The sequence below is a fragment of the Archocentrus centrarchus genome, chromosome 21 (assembly GCF_007364275.1).
Source record: "Archocentrus centrarchus isolate MPI-CPG fArcCen1 chromosome 21, fArcCen1, whole genome shotgun sequence".
NCBI classification, from domain to species: domain Eukaryota; kingdom Metazoa; phylum Chordata; class Actinopteri; order Cichliformes; family Cichlidae; genus Archocentrus; species Archocentrus centrarchus.
In genome coordinates this window covers 35,007,719-35,025,884 of record NC_044366.1, presented here as the reverse complement: position 1 = coordinate 35,025,884, position 18,166 = coordinate 35,007,719, and the positions used below count along the sequence as shown (strand labels likewise).

General features: G+C 40.4%; 1 protein-coding gene across 2 annotated transcripts in view; it reads right to left on the bottom strand.

The window, feature by feature from the left end:
• Window positions 1-18,166, bottom strand: part of dgkg (diacylglycerol kinase, gamma) — a 157,304-nt gene that overhangs the window by 129,301 nt on the left and 9,837 nt on the right. For both annotated transcript variants that reach the window (XM_030757799.1, XM_030757797.1), the window contains exons 2-3: window positions 6,804-7,291; window positions 2,778-2,854 (exon numbers count right to left, since the gene is read on the bottom strand). In XM_030757799.1, coding sequence (XP_030613659.1) covers window positions 2,778-2,854; window positions 6,804-6,870 — 144 coding nt within the window. In that variant the 5' untranslated portion in view covers window positions 6,871-7,291. The remainder of the gene's footprint in view (window positions 1-2,777; window positions 2,855-6,803; window positions 7,292-18,166) is intronic.

Sequence of the window (18,166 nt, the reverse complement as noted above, 5' to 3'; positions counted from 1 at the left end):
CAACACCTTGATTCTTTTCTTTTCTAACCATTCTGTTACAGATTTCTGGTGTGCATTACCCAATTTCAGCTGTGAACGCCTAGAGGATGCCCCTGTCCACGAGTTCTTCAATTCCTACCTCCGGCAGAGCTTTGATTTGATTCCAAGGGAGGCTAAGGAGATTGAGTCTGAATGGACCACGTTCTGCACCTTCATTGCTGAGGAGGCTGCAAGGAGCAGTGGCTGCAAGGTCATTGGTGCCTGTTGTGGCATTAATCCCAGAACCAGATGTTAGACACCAGAGGTAAAGGGAGCTGTCCAGATGAAGAAGGAGTTTTATTGGGCTTGGTTAGCCTGTGGAACTCTAGAGGCAGCTGGCAGGTACTAGCAGGCCAAGTAGAGTGCGGCTCTGGTGGCTGATTCAAAAACTCAGGTGTGCAAGGAGTTCAGTGAGACCATGGAATAAGACTCAGTCAACCTCAAAGCAATTCTGGCAAACTGTCAGATGACTTAGGAGGGGAAAGCGATGTTGTACTTACACTGTATATATATATATATACCTCAACTGAGGATATATTCAGGCAGTGGAAGGAACACTTTGAGGATTTCCTCAATCCTAGTGACACACCTTCTGTAATGGAAAGTGTGTCAGTGGGATGAGGGGAACAATAGCCTATTACTGGGGGTGAGGTCACTGATGTCATCAAACAACTGCTTTTGGCAGGGCCCCTGGGGTGATGAGATTTGCCCTGAGTTCCTTGAGCCTCTGGATGCTGTAGTGCTGTCCTGGCCGACATGTCTACAGTGTTGCGTGGAGGTCTGGGGCGGTGCCACTGGATTGACAGACTGGGGTGTTGGTTCCCCTGTTTAAGAAGGGGGGCCAGAGAGTGTGCTCCAACTATTGGGGGGTATCCCTATTGGCCCATTTAGTCCCTGTACAACCATAGTGAGAGTTTGGGTCGCATTGCTGGCAATAAGTGGACTGGTTACCAGTGGGTGTTGAACTCCGCCAGGGCTGCCCTTTGTCACCAATTCTGTTGCTTTTTAGGGACAGAATACCTAGGCATAGCTAGGTGGTGGAGGGTCTCCACTTTGGTGGCCTCAGAATTTCATCTTCGCATTTTGCAGATGATGTGGTTCTTTGGCTTCAGATGGTGACCTCTAGCTTACACTGGAGAGGTTCGTGGCTGAGTGTGAACCAGGGGGAATGAGAATTAGCACCTCCAAATCCGAGACCATGATTCGCAGCCAGAAAAGGGGGATTGCCCAATCCAGTTCCAGGATGGGTTACTACCCCATGTGGAGTATCTCTGTGGAGTTCGAGCATTAGATTGACAGACAGATTTGGGCTGTGGCTGCAGTGATGCGGATGCTGCACCAATCTGTCATGGGGAAAAGAGAACTGAGCATAAAAGTGAAACTGTCAATTTACTGGTCAATCTACATTCCTACCCTCACCTATTGTCACAGGGTTTGGGTAGTGACTGAAAGATACGGAGATACAAGCCGCGAAAATTAGTTTCCTTCAAAGAGTGGCTGGGCTCTCCCTTGGAGATAGGGTGAAGAGCTTGGTCATTTGAGAGGGGCTCAGAGTAGAGCCTCTGCTCCTCCACATCGAAAGGAACCAGTTGAGGTGTTTCAGGCATCCAGGACAGACACAGAACTCCTTGGCGTGGGAATGACTCAGTGTCCCTCCAGATGAGTTCGAAGAGGTGGCTCGGGTGAGGGAAGTCTGGGCTTCTCTGCTTTTTTGATGCCCCCACAACCTGAACATGGATAAGTGGTAGAGAATGGATGGCATTGCACAGTCTGACCTTTGGGTGACTTGGCTAGGGTTAGCTCTCCTGGGAAGATTGTGACATTTTGTTAACACATAGCAGAACGCTCCAGACCAGCAAACTGTCAAAACATCTGCTTTTATAGAGGTGGTCATACTTGCTGATGATCAGTTAATCAAGTGCATTTGATTAGTAGCACCTGGCTGCTACTTTCCCTTTTAATTCCTATAGCTGCATTAACAGTGTACTTAGTTTTTCACAGGACTGCATAGAGTCCTATGAAACCTTTACTTTTTTTGCATGTTTTGTTTGATTTCTGCCCTCAAAAATACTATCAATGCTAATTAGAAAAATTTCTTGGCCAGCTTAAAGAAAAACTATGGGTCAAAGGCAAAAAAAATTGGAAAAGTAAGAAACATGAAAAAAATAATTCTGGCCATACATCTTCTCACACCACTTCATAAATTTTTCACTTGGGAAAAGCATAGACTGACAGCTAGCTGTAATTGGTAGATGTTGCATTATTATTATTTCACAAAAATTTCACATTTCTGTTTTGAATATTTTTGGTTAGCATGTTTTAGCTTCTAGGGCAGTACAGATTTATTTTGTCAACCATGAATGTGCCACACTGGATCAAACTGTATAATCAATTCAGCTTAGTGTTCAGCATTTTAGCCCAAAAGTTCATCTTAAATGCTTGCAGGGTAATACGTAAATGAGCAAAGATATGTGACATAGTGGTGCTGTCCAAAGCCCAGACGACAATATAAAACATTTCTCCACCTTTACAGTCTACAATACAGCTGGGAGCTGATCTGTTGACGTCAGGTAAAACTGGGGCAGATGACTAAGCTTTCTGAATAGCAGTATTTCTCTGAATTAGAGAATTTAATAAGCACCCGAACAATAAGGCTGCATATGTCTGTGTCAATGTGCAATAAAGAGTCAGAATATCAAGCAGAAAGAGATCAAAGTGCATGAAGAATAATGGGGAAGGGAATTGTGCTGCAGACACACCTGCTCTGGATTGTATTTGGAAAGGACTCCTCCACCATGAAACTCCTCCAGCACATCCTTCAGCTTCTTTGTGGAGTCTGAAGGGGTAAGAGAAAAACTGAATTAATGTTTCACATTAGAGCAATGTATTTTGCTTTGACTTATATATATCTTAACCAAAGTGGGAATTTAAAAAATAAATATACATGATGCAACTCATAAATAAATTCCCAGATAAACAATCATCTGTAATAGGATGCTCTACATCAGCTGAGCCAGTGAGTCAGCCTGTTAGTTAAAAGTGAAAAGGGACATTGCGCATTTCTCACTTTTTGATGCTAATCCTCTACAGACACACAAATTGCACACACACACACACACACTAAATGCAGAATGCTGCAGCGTAATGACCCCATCCCACGACCATCTGTCAAACAATTACAAAGGACAAATGTACATGTGTGCATGAAAACCACACCACCACCATTACTGCAACACACACTTACACAGCCACCTGCTCCAGACCTGGTTTCATCATCTTAGAGCTCTCATAATCAGCTATGGATGTCTAGAAGTGTTTCCTATTTCTGTCTTAATTAGACATTAAACATGATGAAAGGAGGAATATACAAAGAGAGAGAACAAGGACAGTCCCGGTCTCAACACAAAGATGAGATGTGTGTTAAAATTTCTGACACACCTACCAAATGAGAACAAATGGTTAACGAAGCCCAATGTCCACCATTTCAGTGAAACGTGCTGATGTTGAACAGTGCAAAAAAATAAAGGGTGTGTAATCACTTTCACTTAACCATCATGGAAAACATGATGAGTTAAAAAAAAATGATGTGAAGAAGAATTTAGAAAAATAGTTCAGCTACACTGGTGTTGATATTGGCCTTCCATGTTGAAACTACCAAGTCCTAATGATGGACTACAAAAAGCAAATCTTAGATATGGCTCCATAGCATAGCAGTTTACAAATTTGCCTAAAAAGCAAATGATCCTTGATTTGATCCTGGGAGGAGACACAAGTCCCTTTGGGGCTGCATCAGGAAGGGCATCTGGCACAAAATCCTGCCAAATTAAAATATCTGGAGCTACTGGCTGTTGTGATCCCTTGAGAACAAGGGAGCAGCCAAAAGTAGCTTTTAGATACTTTATTCCCTATATTCCTACTGTGTTGTTTCAAAAAAGCTATAAACGTGGACAGCATGATAAAAAACATAATTATCAAGGTTGGCCGATCCACCTCAAGTAGGTCATTTTGATGTGGAGGAATAGCAGCTCTACTCTAGCTCTACCACACCTCTACCACACAAGGCAAGACCCCAGGCTGTGCAGAGATGCCCCTGAGACAATCCAGCACATAACAGTAGGGCGCACGATGCTATCCGGCAGGGCATACACGGAGTGTCATAACCAAGTGGCCGGCATAGTATACAGGAACATCTGTGCCGAGTATGACCTGGAATTCCCAAGGTCAACATGGGATACACCCCCCGAGGGTAGTTGAGAATGACCAAGCTAAGATCCTGTGGGACTTCCAGATACAGACAGACAAACTTGTGATGGCTAACCAACATTGTTAGTGGTGAATAAACAAAGGAAGAAGGTTGTAGTGATAGACGTTGCAATACCAAGTGATGGCAACATCAAGAAGAAGGAATACAAGAAGCTGGATAAATACCAAGGGCTCAGAGAGGAGCTAGAGAGGATGTGGAAGGTGAGGGTAATAGCGGTCCCTGTGGTAGTCGGAACACTTGGGGCAGTGACCCCCAAACTGAGAGAGTGGCTCCAGCAGATTCCTGGAACAACATCCGAGATCTCTGTCCAGAAGAGCACAATACTGGGAACAGCTAAGATACTGCGCAGGACCCTCAAGCTCCCAGGCCTCTGGTAGAGAACCCGAGCAGAGATCTGGAACCTGCTGGAGCCATTCTCCCAGTTTGGGGGTCACTGCCCCAAGTGTTCTGATTACCACTGTTACTCTCACCTTCTACATCCTCTGTAGCTCTTCTTTCAGCCTTTGGTATTCCTCGAGCTTCCTGTGTTCCTTCTTCCTGATAATACTATCACTTGGTCCTGCTTCATTTATCCCTATGACCTTCTTCTTCTGCTCTTCCCTCACTACTATGTCCGGCTGCTTAACCCTCACCAGTTTAGCTGTATCTCCCACAGGATCTTGATTCTGTCATTCTCAACCACCCTTGGGGGCATATTCCATTTTGTTGTAAGGGATCAAATAATTACTTCACTCAATGATATGCAAATCAATTTATAACTTTTATGTAATGTGGGTGTTTTTTTCTGGATTTTTGGTTGATATTTGCTCACTTTCCATAAAAATTAAACTACCATAAAAAAAATTGGAGACTGTTCATTTCTTTGTAGGTGAACAAACTTAATAATTCAGCAGGGGATCAAAGAATTATTTCCCCCACTGTATTCTAATGGCTTAGGGTTGGAGGTACATGGAAGTCAGAGGTCTGGGAGAAGTGAATTGAAAATGTGAGGTTTAAATAAACAAGAATTACTCTTTTAACTATACAAAAATGGTGTTTGGGTGTTCATGCGATTTTTAACTTAATAAGTATAAACTTTTCCTAGTCCTTCAACTATAGCTACCAATGACATTTCCATCCAAATTATCAAATGCATTGTTTTTAGTGTAAATATTTCTGTTCTGCACTTTATAGACTGTGTATTACTATTGTAGATTGCTATTTTAGGGCACTCAATTATACAGTATCTGCAAAGCATAAAGATTCAAAAACTCCCAATATCACTCCAACATCAATATCAGCAACAGCTGTAAAAACAGAGCATACACAGTAAAATCGCCTTACGCATGACTAATTTCTCATCATGGCTTATCTCTCATCAAAAAGGGGACATACTTGTTGAATCACCATGCCCACTATTATTAATGGCTTTCCAATCAGTGAATCTTACATGCTGTTCATGGGGGTCTATAAGGCAATGACTTATAAACGATTGTGTAATTCCTGAACAGAATAGCTTCCTTGAGAGAATCACACTCTATTCATCACACACAATGACAGGCACAATCCACAAGGAGCAAGAAGACAGATGCTCTTTTGACTAACAAATGCGGTTGACAGCGAGGAAAGAGATAGCCACAAGGCTCATCCATCAGGCCAATATGTGGCATTCTGAAAAAAATAAAAAATAACACGAAAGAGTCAAGTGACATGAGTCAAACCAAGGCCAGTGTTTGGATCCTTCAGAATGCTTTATTTATTTATCTATAAAAGGCCGATTCCAATGTCACAAATACAGTGGTGATCATGAATACAGATGGATAGCTAATTGGATAAAATGACACTATATAAATAACATCTTTCCTTTGGATAAAGCTTATAGTTAGGGCTGGATCAGGTGACCCTGAACCATCCCTTAGTTGTGCTGCAATAGGCCTAGGCTGCTGGGCCTATTGCAGAGTGAAGAACAAATGCACAGAGCATTTGTTCTTCACTTACCATTTTTCACCCTCTGTGTGTTTATACACCACTCTGCATTTAATCATTAGCACTTATTAAACTCTGGGACTCTCTCCTATATTTTGCTTTTTGTCCTGTCTCTCTCTGCTCTCTTCTCTTTCCCCTCACACCATCCAGTTGTGGCTGATGGCGGCCCCTCCCTCCCTGAGCCTGGTTCTGCCGGAGGTTACTTCCTATTAAAATGGAGTATTTCTTTCTCACTGTAACCAAGTGCTTGCTCATATGGGGGTGTCTGACTGTTTGGGTTGCTTTCTAATATTTTACAGTAGCTTGAGGCAACTGTTGTAATGAATTGGCACTATATAAATACAGCTGAATTAAACTGAACTAGAGCAAGAAATTGGGATCTGGATTTGCAAATAAAACTTTTGAGCAGCATCCAATGCATGCATGCATATACTATACATGAATGAAGACACATACACACACATGGAGACACACAAAAGAAACTCATCATATGCACCTAAATCTGCCACGCAATCAGACACAAACAAATCTCAGAGTCAGACAAATGGGTACTCACACTCGCTGTACTGCTGCAGCTGGCTAAACTCAGCTGGGCTCAGACACACCCAGCTACCGTCTCCCATGCTGCCTAAAGCCAGGGGCCGGGCTCTTTGTGTCAGACCACGAGTGCTGCAGTGGGAACTGATGGCTATCCTTCGGTCACGTTGTGTAAAAAGACTGAGGTGAAGAGGTTTTGGGATGTCATTGCTGCCTCTTTACAATGAGAGCCATGGGAGCGCAAGCTGAAAAAACTGAGGCCACAGGAGAAGTGGAGGAGGAAAGATGATGTTTATTTCACTCCCTGGATATTTAATTTGTCAATTTGAATCACAAAACGAAGGGTTTAAAAAAATGCTGATTTTAGTCTCGTAGATGCAGTTCAGTTCCTGAAGATGTGAGACTAATATGAAGTCAAGTGTAGGTCCACAAAGGTTGCTAATTAATCCTGATCAGCGGGAGATGAAGTTTTCCCAGCACGTCTACAACAAAAGTCACTTCTTTTTCCTGGAGAGAGAGAGACGGAGAGAAGGGAGGGAAAAGAGAAAAACACAAATTGAGGTGATCATCAGGCTAACTAGATATAAAATATATAAATAGCTTCATGTTAGCAGAGAAATGTATGGGAGGATGGAAAAAACAGCACGGCTGACAAGAGAGTATGAACAAAAAAAGATTTACAGAAGAAAGTGAGGATAAAGAGCATTTATCCTCACTGCTCGCTGAGAGAAATGCTACAAAGTTGAATCATCAGACTGACTTTGTTTTATATCTGATGCGTTGTATTTGTGTTGCAATTTCGTCTTTGTGACAAATGTATTTCATTTCTACAGCTGACCTCGAAGCTGAAACAATGCAGATACATTTTTTGAGCCTTTTGTCTTCTGAACATGCTCCCATGGGGAATTCACTGTAATTGTCACAGTGTTAACATTATCTTAGCAAAACTCAAACCAATCGTGAACTTGCAAAATCAGTAAATTGATTTGTGGTGCTCACACATTAGAAAAGTAAGTCACAGCAACTTGGTTGTGTTCTGAGCTCTTTTTGGACTAGCTTGTTTGCACTACATTTGTTTTTATTTACTGTTATATGTCCATGAGACAGTATTGTTATGTATATCATGTATAATTCAAATTTTTTGGACATAAATTAGATTTATTGTCTGAAATTACACTCATACTATAATTTTATAAGGTGTTGCAGTCGGCTAAATGCTACAAGTGGGTGATTTTAGCTTGCTGATAGGTGGCTGCTAGGCAACTTGATAAGGTTATAATTTCAGATATACAGTCTTTACATGTGACTCCATTTTGTTTGCTTACCTGGTACAGGAAGAGTTCAAGGGCAAGCAAACAGGCAGAAATGTAGCGTATTATAAAATTATATTGTATTTTTATTATTTACTGTGACAGTTTATGTTTTCAGATATTAAATTAGCTGTGTGTCATGAAACATGAAACACCAAGTGTTTCATGTTTTGCTGTATTCTTTTCTACTTAAATGTATTCATACACAGCATTAATTAATAAACCTCAAAAATGCTGTATTATTATTATATTATTATTATTGATATAAATGTATTAGATGCACAATATGTACATGCACATAAAACTCAATATTTACAATAAATGTAGCGACTGAGTGAATGTGTTAGTGAATGCTGGTTCGGTGATACCAGTTTTTCTCACAGATTAGAAGGTTCAGTTGCTGCCAATCAGCTAGTTCCAGTTCCTTCTGGCTAGTGTTTCTGTATGGTTTGCTACCTCTGCACTGGACCTGCTAAAAACACAGTTTTCATTCCAAATGGTCTGCAGCATGTACCAAGCAGGGTTTCAGGCTTACTGGGGTCACTTCAGGTTTAACCCCAGGTTTGGAAGCTATTCTAAAAGCAATTTTATTGTTCCATAAGCCTTAAAATAGTGATGTAACACTGAAACGGGGCACCTTAGACTGGAACTTGTTGAACTTATGTAACATTGCAAGTAATCCAACTTAGGGATTTGAAATATGGTTTCAGTTTTTTTAGTATTAAAAGTGCTGATATATCAGTACCATTTAAGTCTTGCTGCCAATTTGTTACAGTGGCTACTCATAGTAGAGCAACACAAAAATTCCCTGTAGCCATAATGACTTTTACCATAAACTGTTATTATAAAGCACGCTAACCTAACCCAGGCTACCACTATCTAAAACTGCTGATGATACTCCTTGAACTTGTAAATTTTAAAATTCAACTCAATTCAGTTTTATTTATAAAGCACCAAACCACCTCAAGATGCTTTATATTGTAATGTAAAGTCCCCACAATAACATAGAGAAAACCCCAGCACTCAGACCACCTCCTAAGAGCAAGCACTTGGCAACAGTGGGAAGGAAAAACTCCCTTTTAACAGGAAGAAACCACAAGCAGAACCAGGCTCAGGGAGGGGCAGTCAGCTGCCGTTTGGGGGTGAGGGGAGGGAGTAAGGACGAAAGACAAACTGCAGAAGAGAGCCAGAGATTAATAATAATTAATGTTTAAATGCAGGGTGATGTATAAACACAGAGAGAGTGAAAAGAGGTGAGTAAAGAATAAACACACAGTGCATCCTTTGAAGCCCCCCAGCAGCCTAGGCCTATTGTAGTGTATCTAAGGGAGTGTTCAGGGTCACCTGATCCAGCCCTAATTATAAGCTTTATCAAAAAGGAAAGTTTTAAGCCTAATCTTAAAAATATAGAGTGTCTTTCTACTGAATGCAAACTGGGAGCTGGTTCCACAAAACTGTTTCATGCAGTATTTGTGGAACTCCCCTGGACCTAGAATCATAAGTTTAGTTTTTTCATGTGTTAAAATGTTTGCTTGTCTGTAATGGGAAAGCAAACAAGTTCTCACTGTTTATTCCCTTTTTGAGCTTCTTAATATTTTTGTGTTTATCTGCAGTAAATAGTAGTATTAGCTACAACATAACCATTGTAGCTTTTATTTAGACAATAAAAGTGAATCAGAAGGTCTACAACTCCCACAGCTTACATGCCCACAACTCCAACTTGGCATTTTCAGATTTACAGCCTGATTTACATCTTGTTTAGACAAAAGCACAATTTTTAAGGAAAAACCTGTAAATTTTGTCTTGAGGGAGGGCTGCAGCTGAGAGGGAAAGAAGAATTGGTGGAACAGGATGGTCCATATCCGCACAGCTCAGACGATACACACATTTAAATCTCTATTAAAAACACATTTCTTTTCCTTGGCATTTGGCTGCAGTGCTACCTCCTTTTAGATGATTGTTTTATGGTATTTTATGGTACTTGTTTTAAACGTTTTAATTTTTAATTTTCTTATGTTATTTATTGTTCTTAATGTTTTTATTTATTTATTTTTATTTTATTATTTTATTTATTTATTTATATATTTTTATTTTTATTTAGTATAGTCCTTGGGGTTACAGATGTTGTACAGCACTTTGGTCAACGTCGTTGTTTTAAATGTGCTTTATAAATAAACTTGACTTGACTTGACTTGACTTGACTTATGTCAGTCATAGTCATCCTTATCATGAAAGGCCTTTTTCACAGCAATAAAGAAAGTACAGGTGTTCAGTAACATTAACGGTGGCTGCATTCCACTTAGCAAAGCATGTGCTGGCTCTCTAGAATGGCACATCCACCTCTGCTTTCTGTCATACTTTCATGAAGTCTGCAGAGAAAAGGTCTGTTCACTGATGGGACCATCTGAAATCCTTCCAGAGCTCCAGCTCAAAGCACCATCTAAAACTTGCAGGTCTCCAGTGTAAAGGTGTAAAAAACAAAGGAGATGTGGTCCGCCTTGGCTCCTGGAAGAATCTGTGCTTGTGCTTTTTGTGTAAATTAGAAATGAGAGGATTTATTTGACTGATGCCAGAGTACATGAAGTTCCAAAAGAAAAAAAAAAAAGATAAAAGCATGGGTGACTAACTCTAATTCACCAAGGGAATAACAAGAGTTTATTTTTAGAAATGATTCTCAACTGAAAGAAATATGGCTGGAAAACTGTTGTAATTTATAACTCTTCAAAGCTCTGATTAGCATAAAAGCGTTTAGGATTCCAGCCGTTGCTTCACATCTGAGCCAGCTGGAGACAACCTGAACTATTAAGGCACATTTACTTGGAACTACTTATAATATTTAGACCTTTGGACTTTATTTGATTCTTTTTATTGTTTAGGCTGCATGGTTTACATGGCTTAGGCTGCTAAACACAAATTATATTGGAGCGTTCAAGTTCTACAAGTGTATATTTGTATAGTCAAAGTCAAAACATAGCTGTGTTAGACATATATACAGTAAGTGTCTAAGTAAAAACCTGTTTAAAATTAAAATTGTCACAAAAATCAGGCCCAAGTCCAGAGTAAAGCCCAGTAAGGCCCCAGTCACACAGGTCTAGAGACTGGTTGGTGACCATCTGGCAATCATTAGTTGCTAGAGAAAAAAAAGTATTCTCCAACAGGTTGCAAGTGGTTGCTGCTCACAGTTGCTGTGAAACTGTCAACTAAAGACAAGGTAACTCAGTCCTAGAGACCAGTCAGTGACCCAGTGGTGACCACCCCTCTCTGTGGATAATTGCACATTCCCCAAGTGGAAATGGGAAATGGTTGTGGCTGGAAGTTGCTTGTTGTCGCTAGGTGAAATTGGTCTCATAAAGGGCTGCAAAACCTCTTCGTGATTGCTTTGGTCTTTAGCAGATTTCCGCAGTCACCAGTATAGAAGATGCTGACTTGACTGCAAATATTTGCCAAGTACTCGTTAAGTGGTGATAAAACTGTGATAAGTTCAATGTGAAGGAGGCAATTCACCCTCAAAGTGATTAGCTAGTGAGTGCTTGCAGACAAATCAGCATCTTGCATCTTGCCTTTTGAAGAAATTCATGGTGCTAAAAATAAATAATAAAACATTAAAAAGCAGCCCACACCTGAAACAGCTCAACCCATGCAAATGTACGTATGGGTGCAATTTTTTTACTAAACTCTGCAGCTGGCTCCTGGACCCAGAGTTCTGATTTATGGACTCCTGAGTTTTCATTATTATTGTTGAATATATTTCTGTGTGACCTTTGGTTGGTTTGCTATTTCATGGTGCTTTGTGTTTTGTTTTGTAGCTCCTGTTTGTTTCTTTGCCATGTTTATATTCTTAGGTTTTATTAGTTTTAGTTTTGTTAAAGGACCTTTAATGTATATGATAGGTTCTACTTCAACCCAAACCATTGTCATTTACTAAACCTAACCAAAATGTTTTGTGGCCTAAATCTAATCAAATAGTTTTGCATCCTAAACCTAACTAGCTTAAAGCTAATACAATATTTAGGGAATGGGTTAAAAATAAAATGAAAGGAAAGTCAACTAAAATATGAATGCTGATTTTCCACCACAAATTGATCCACAAAACCTGCTTCTTGCACTGACTTTGTTGGTCTTTATATTACCTAACCTGAGTTCTGAAAGGCTTCCTGCCACAAAGCCCTAAAGGAATCTCCCAGAAAAAATCCAGTGGACATGACCCACAGCCCCAGTGGTACACAGTATATACTGTAAACTCCTCCACTACTTCATGCGATAATAGGAGGCTTTATCTGCAGAAGTAGTACAAGAGCTTTTCAGTTTTGCTTTGCTTTTATGGATAGGACCTTCCATTTTTTCTCCTTTGTTTTTATACTATTAACCAGGGATTGAAAGCAAAACAGTGTCACACTTCACCCTGTAATATCCTCCCTTTGTCCCTTTTCAGCTGCTCTCCTCACTCCTGGACTACATGTGAGACGGTCAGCAGCATGTAGTAACAGGCTCCACATGTTTACTGATGTTACTAATGCAAAGGGAACAAAGGGGAGGTCTATATGTACATGCTGTGAATGCATGACTAAAAACAGAGCACGTGCAGATCAAGGGTTCTGGGCCTCCCCTCTGAGCGGAGAGGGAATCTGTTTTGCTCACGAGGTTGCCCAGCAACTATGACGTCACTGGAGTGCACGACAAAGAGAAGCAAAGAGGGAAACAGAGATCGCTATGGCTGCTGTGAAAAGATGCAACTATATGGCATGCCATAATACTGCTCATGTTCTCAGTACATATAAACCACACAGATTCTTTTCTTTCTTCAACCACAGAATCTCGAAGGAAAAGTTTAACAAATGTTTAGTCAACCTAGCAATTGCATACTGTTAAATATTAGCAGACAATAGTTACTGCTGTATTGGTACCAGAATAGTAAGCAATTGTAAGACTGATCTATAGCTAATTTTTAAGGGTATGTACACTCAGAGAGACAGAGAGAGAGATTTTACAAAATCTAAAACAAGTATTCCTGAGTCCCTCCAGTGTTTAACTCATTCTCAATAAGCCAGTCAAAACAGACCAGACCCAAAGGACAGTCCGTTGTATGAGCCTCCTCAGTAAAACTGCTGCCTCAGTGCTGTGGTTTTTAAAAAGCAACAGTGACTTGCAGAGCCTCAGCAAGGAAAAAAGAGGGGTTGTTTATACCTCCGTGCACATTGTTCATTACAGCACTCTGTCTGATTCTGCATGCCTGAAAAAGCAGCAGCACCTTAGGTTACCAAATGCAACATTTTTTTTTTTTCTATTTATTTTATTATTATTATTATTTATTTTTATGTATGTATTTATTTTGCATTTAGGTGGCAGAAAACAGTAAGACTTTGTTTAAGAGGGATAGTGAACACAGGAGCAGAGAACCAGGTCATCTTAAAATGGTATATACAGAACTTATCTTACATTATGTGACTACTTCTATCTCTGCTTATAAAATGCAGATTGCAACACAGCACTGAAGTTATCATGGACCATGACAGCAGAGTAAAGGGTTGTATATGAAACAAAAAAAAAAAAAAATCAGTAGGTCTTCAAAACTGAAAGAATTACTATGTAACGCATTTGTCAAACAATTTTGTTTATGTAAGTGCCATACTTGTTTGAGCATCTATTTGCCTATATTGATGCGTGTGTGTGTTTGTACTGTATAGTAATTTGCATGCCTGCTGCCTGTGGGAACTGTTTATCTGGAAGGGCATCCTCTCCAGAGTCAAACCCTGATACCTGTTACCCATGCTCACCGTGACAAAGTATCATCGAAAATTGAGAGGGCAGACATGCAAACAAGATGGAGGGCCAGCGAATGGTTTGAGGTTATCTAGGGTTATCTAGGGTCACCAAAGCAGCCTGGAGGGTTTTGGGTCTGACAAATGCACACATACCCAGAGGTGTTCTCCAGGAATTTCTGGCTAGTGAGGATCAAGTGTTCATTTTCAGCTTCTGCAGCACTGGCTTCATTTTCAAAATTGCCATGTTGTTTCCAATATGGTTTGGAGACTTGTTTGTGCACTACATGTTAGCTAACACCCTGCAGAAACCAGACTAATAATGCCACTGCAGGAGTGGGCAGTGTTACCAGACTGGTGGCTGTGACCACCCTTTAATTTGGAAGAGGTAAATATGCATGTAGACATTTGCTGCTTGTAGCGTTGTATGCACACAATTACCATTTGTCCTCTCTTTATTTATGCTTACAGCAGCTCCTCTGTCACTGTGGTGCTAGAGAGGGCCACCAAAACTCATGCCTGTACTGTCAAGAATAGTGTAGCTCTGTCTGCATTTTTGGACATATAAGTGTATTAGCCACGTTATCACAAAACGGGAACCACTTGTCAAAGCTGCAATGAGGATTGCAAACACTGCACAAACCACAATACGTGGGTGGTGAGACTGAACCAAAACAGTGAAGTTGTGGGCTGGACAGCTCAACAATGAACGGAAACTCACTATAAAGCTCAGTGAAACCAACAGAAGCAGCAGATTTAAGTGATAACTTTTTTCGCTGTTTCAACACTACAAGCAACATCTTCCATAATAAGGTTATTTTGTCAGTTGATTTAGAGTTATTAATACAGAAATCAGTATCAGACAAATTGTTTAACCTGCTGCACTCCATCTTTAATCTGACAGTCTATGGGTTACATTTACACTCAGCCTACTGCATATAGATTGTTGGGCAAGACCCCTTAGCATCACATTTGAGGATACCCTTATTCATTCATTTTTTCAATGCGCAAGATTAATGCTGTGAAGGAGCATATATTAACCCAAGCCCTTTTCCTAAAGCTAACAGAGTACTTTTAGCGCCTCAGCGTGACCACACAGTCAGTGAAAATAAGAAAAACAGCGAGAGTAAATAAAACGAAACAAACTGTCAGCACGCCTTCTACCTTCTTTTGTGGACTCTGTAGTGCTTTCAAACATTTGCTCTCACTATCCAAAATTGTGATGATGAGGGGATCAGAAACTACAACAAATATGGTTAATTGTTAAACTCAGAGGTGTGGCCACTTTGATAGGCAGCTGTAGCCGCTAGCTGTCTTCTGAGCCTCACCACTGTCTGTTCCTGTCTGTTCCTCTGCATTGCACACATACAGATACAACTTACCAACCAAGTTTGCAACACCCCAGTGGCCAAAATGCTTATGCCAAGGCTTCAAAATTTTGGGAAATCTATGGTTTAAACAAACAGTAGTTTTATAATTTGTTTCCTTTTAAAGGCATTTAGGCACATGGCAAATTTATTTTAAAGACAACATATAGATGAGAAATGTAGTCATACAAATTCCTGTGACTAAAACTATGATAAATAAATAAAGCTGAACATGTGCCATTTTATTACCATTCAATCAAAAACCACATACCACTCCAGTCTGATGTCTCTGCACATTCATCAGCAAGATGTGTTCCAAGACATGAAGCATGTGGAGAGAGCAGCACTGCCAAATTAGGATACTGATGATGAGGGCAGTGATAACATGGAAGAGGGAAGGTAAGGTAAACAGAGAAATAATTATGTGCACAGAGGACTAGATGGATATGAGTATGCAGGACAAAAGCAGAAGGCTGAGTCCAGTCATCAGAGTCCCAACTAACATGTTGTGAGCCAGTGTACTTCAGTGTAAAACTGGAAGCCAAATGCCACACAGGATGCTTCTGACATCCCCCTGTGGAGGGTTGATGAGGATACTGAGGGCTAGGAACGGCCCCTTCAACAGGAAGAGTGTTTTGATAGCTGCAACGATGTTCTCCACCAAAGCATTTTTTGCTGTCTGCTGCAGGAAGCCATAGAACTGTGTGACCATATGATTAAATGGATAGAGACAGCAGCTTTTCTGTGTCAAACATCAGTCACTTACAGCACTGAGATAATCTTCATGATCCAAGCACTTCTAAATATAGACATACTGCTATAACTGGGTCGGTAGATTACCAAAACACTCTAGAAACCTCAAATTCAAGCCCAGTTTGCACCTGCATTACATAGTAGTTTGTACTGCAATGCTGCATTGTCTGCCTCTGTTTTAATGAAACACAGACAGGCAATGCCTATGTTTCACTGAACTAATTATTACATCTTTTTGGTGCAAGTAGTTTAGATTTCCCCCCTTTTGGGTTATTATTATTTTTGGATTATTCCTCAAATCTGAATTGACACAAGAGCTCAGCTTACACTTCATTAGACTGCAGTCATGCTTGTGACATCAGCCTTATACTGTTTGTGAATGTTTCTAATGGGGAAGCATGTATCATTTACACCCACAACAAAACCCACTACAGCCTTTCAACCCCACCTGGCAAGTGAGAAAGGGAAGTTGATGTTGAAGACTAGTCTCCTGAAATTTAACTAATTTTCAGATGGGAATTAACAAGCCTGACTCACACAGATGAAACCCACTCTCCAAGGGCTCAAAGGCTCCAGATGCTATTCCCCTGGGTACTACAAAAAGACCTAATTACTGCAACAGGAGAGCTGTCTGCAAAGTGTGTGCTTTGAATGGCTTTAGAAAACAAAATTTAATACAGTCAGCTGACCATTTTACCCCTTAGCGTCAGGTGTGTCCTATATGTGCATATTCTTATATACAGGTTTCTACTTTAGATGTGTCATTGCTAGTTAGCTAACCATTTTAAGAAAACGCCCTTCTTTTTAGTCACTCAATACTATAACTGGAATTTTATTTTGTTGTATTTTATTTTTAACATTCACCAGGTCACAGGCAACCAGCAACATGCTAAATAGGCAAAGTGACAGGAAAGAAAAAGAAAGAAAGAAAAAAGTTCCCCACTCGCCCTGCGGGGGCAGTCTTTGTTTGTCCTTCAAGCTTGGGTCCTCTACCAGAGGCTTGGGAGCTTGAGAGTCCATCACAGTATCTTAGCTGTTCCTAGGACTGCGCTCTTCTATATTGTAAATGAACATCTGGTGCCAGATTTTAGTTTCCCTCTACATAAAAGAAAATTACACTTTACAATGACAAAAAATAAATAAAAAACTGAGCCCAAATTATTGCCTAAAGCCACCAAAACGGAGAAAACTAAATTCTTAGCCCCCCACTTCATGTGCCCCCCACAGTGCTTGAATGAAACCTGTGCCCAGGCCTGTAGCATGAATGTGACTGCTTGGTTCCTGACCATAATAGCACTGCACACCTGCAGCAGCTCATATTTGCTGTTCAATTTGCATTTTCCTGTGTGGGTGTGTTTTGTGTGTGTCTCCAACGCACATCATCAGCGCTGTCTGCACATTCAGAGCTTTCAGTTAAAAGAAGGGACTCAAACAGCAAGTGCACGTGGGCTGAGGTTTAATTCTTTCACCCTTGAGGAGAAGTGAGGCCAGTTCTTCAGTATTAGTCACCAAAGCACTTGAATCTCTTCAGTCACCTGAATCCTATGGCAGGTTTCCTCTGCTTTGATCAGACAAATTAGAGTCTCTTATGGCTCATTAGGCTTCTTGAAGTGGTCTAAGATGTTGAGGAAGATGCTCAAAGTACTTGAACACTAAAGAAGGGGCTTCAAGAGGACTGACTGATAAATGCAAATTATATTTAAACATTTTTAGATAGAGGAGCACTTGGGAAACATTTTAATTGGGTCTTATTTTGCTTTCCTTTACTACTGTACCAAGTTTCATGAGGTTTGTCTTAGCTGCTTTTGTGTAAACATCAGACAAACAGCACCAAAAACATGCGTCTGCCTTAGCTCTGCCTTAGCAAAGGAATAAATTTCATCAGCAAAGAGAATTCTCGCCATAACTTCTCTGCTGATAACTTAGAAACTTAAGTTATCAGCAGTTAAAGAATAAAGTCAACTCTCTTTGTTTCTTTGTTTTCTCTTTGTTTCGATGAAACATTGTAATAGTAATGTTTTCTGTATTAACCCACTGTAGATATGGAATTGCTAGAATATTTAGTTTTGAGCATTAGTGTTGATAGGCTCAGCAGAGATCACGATCAGGTCAGCGGCATACAAGTAATCCTTATGAGTCAAAAGCTCACCTTCAGCCTGCTCCGAGCACTGTGGTTATTTTTTACCTCGTCCA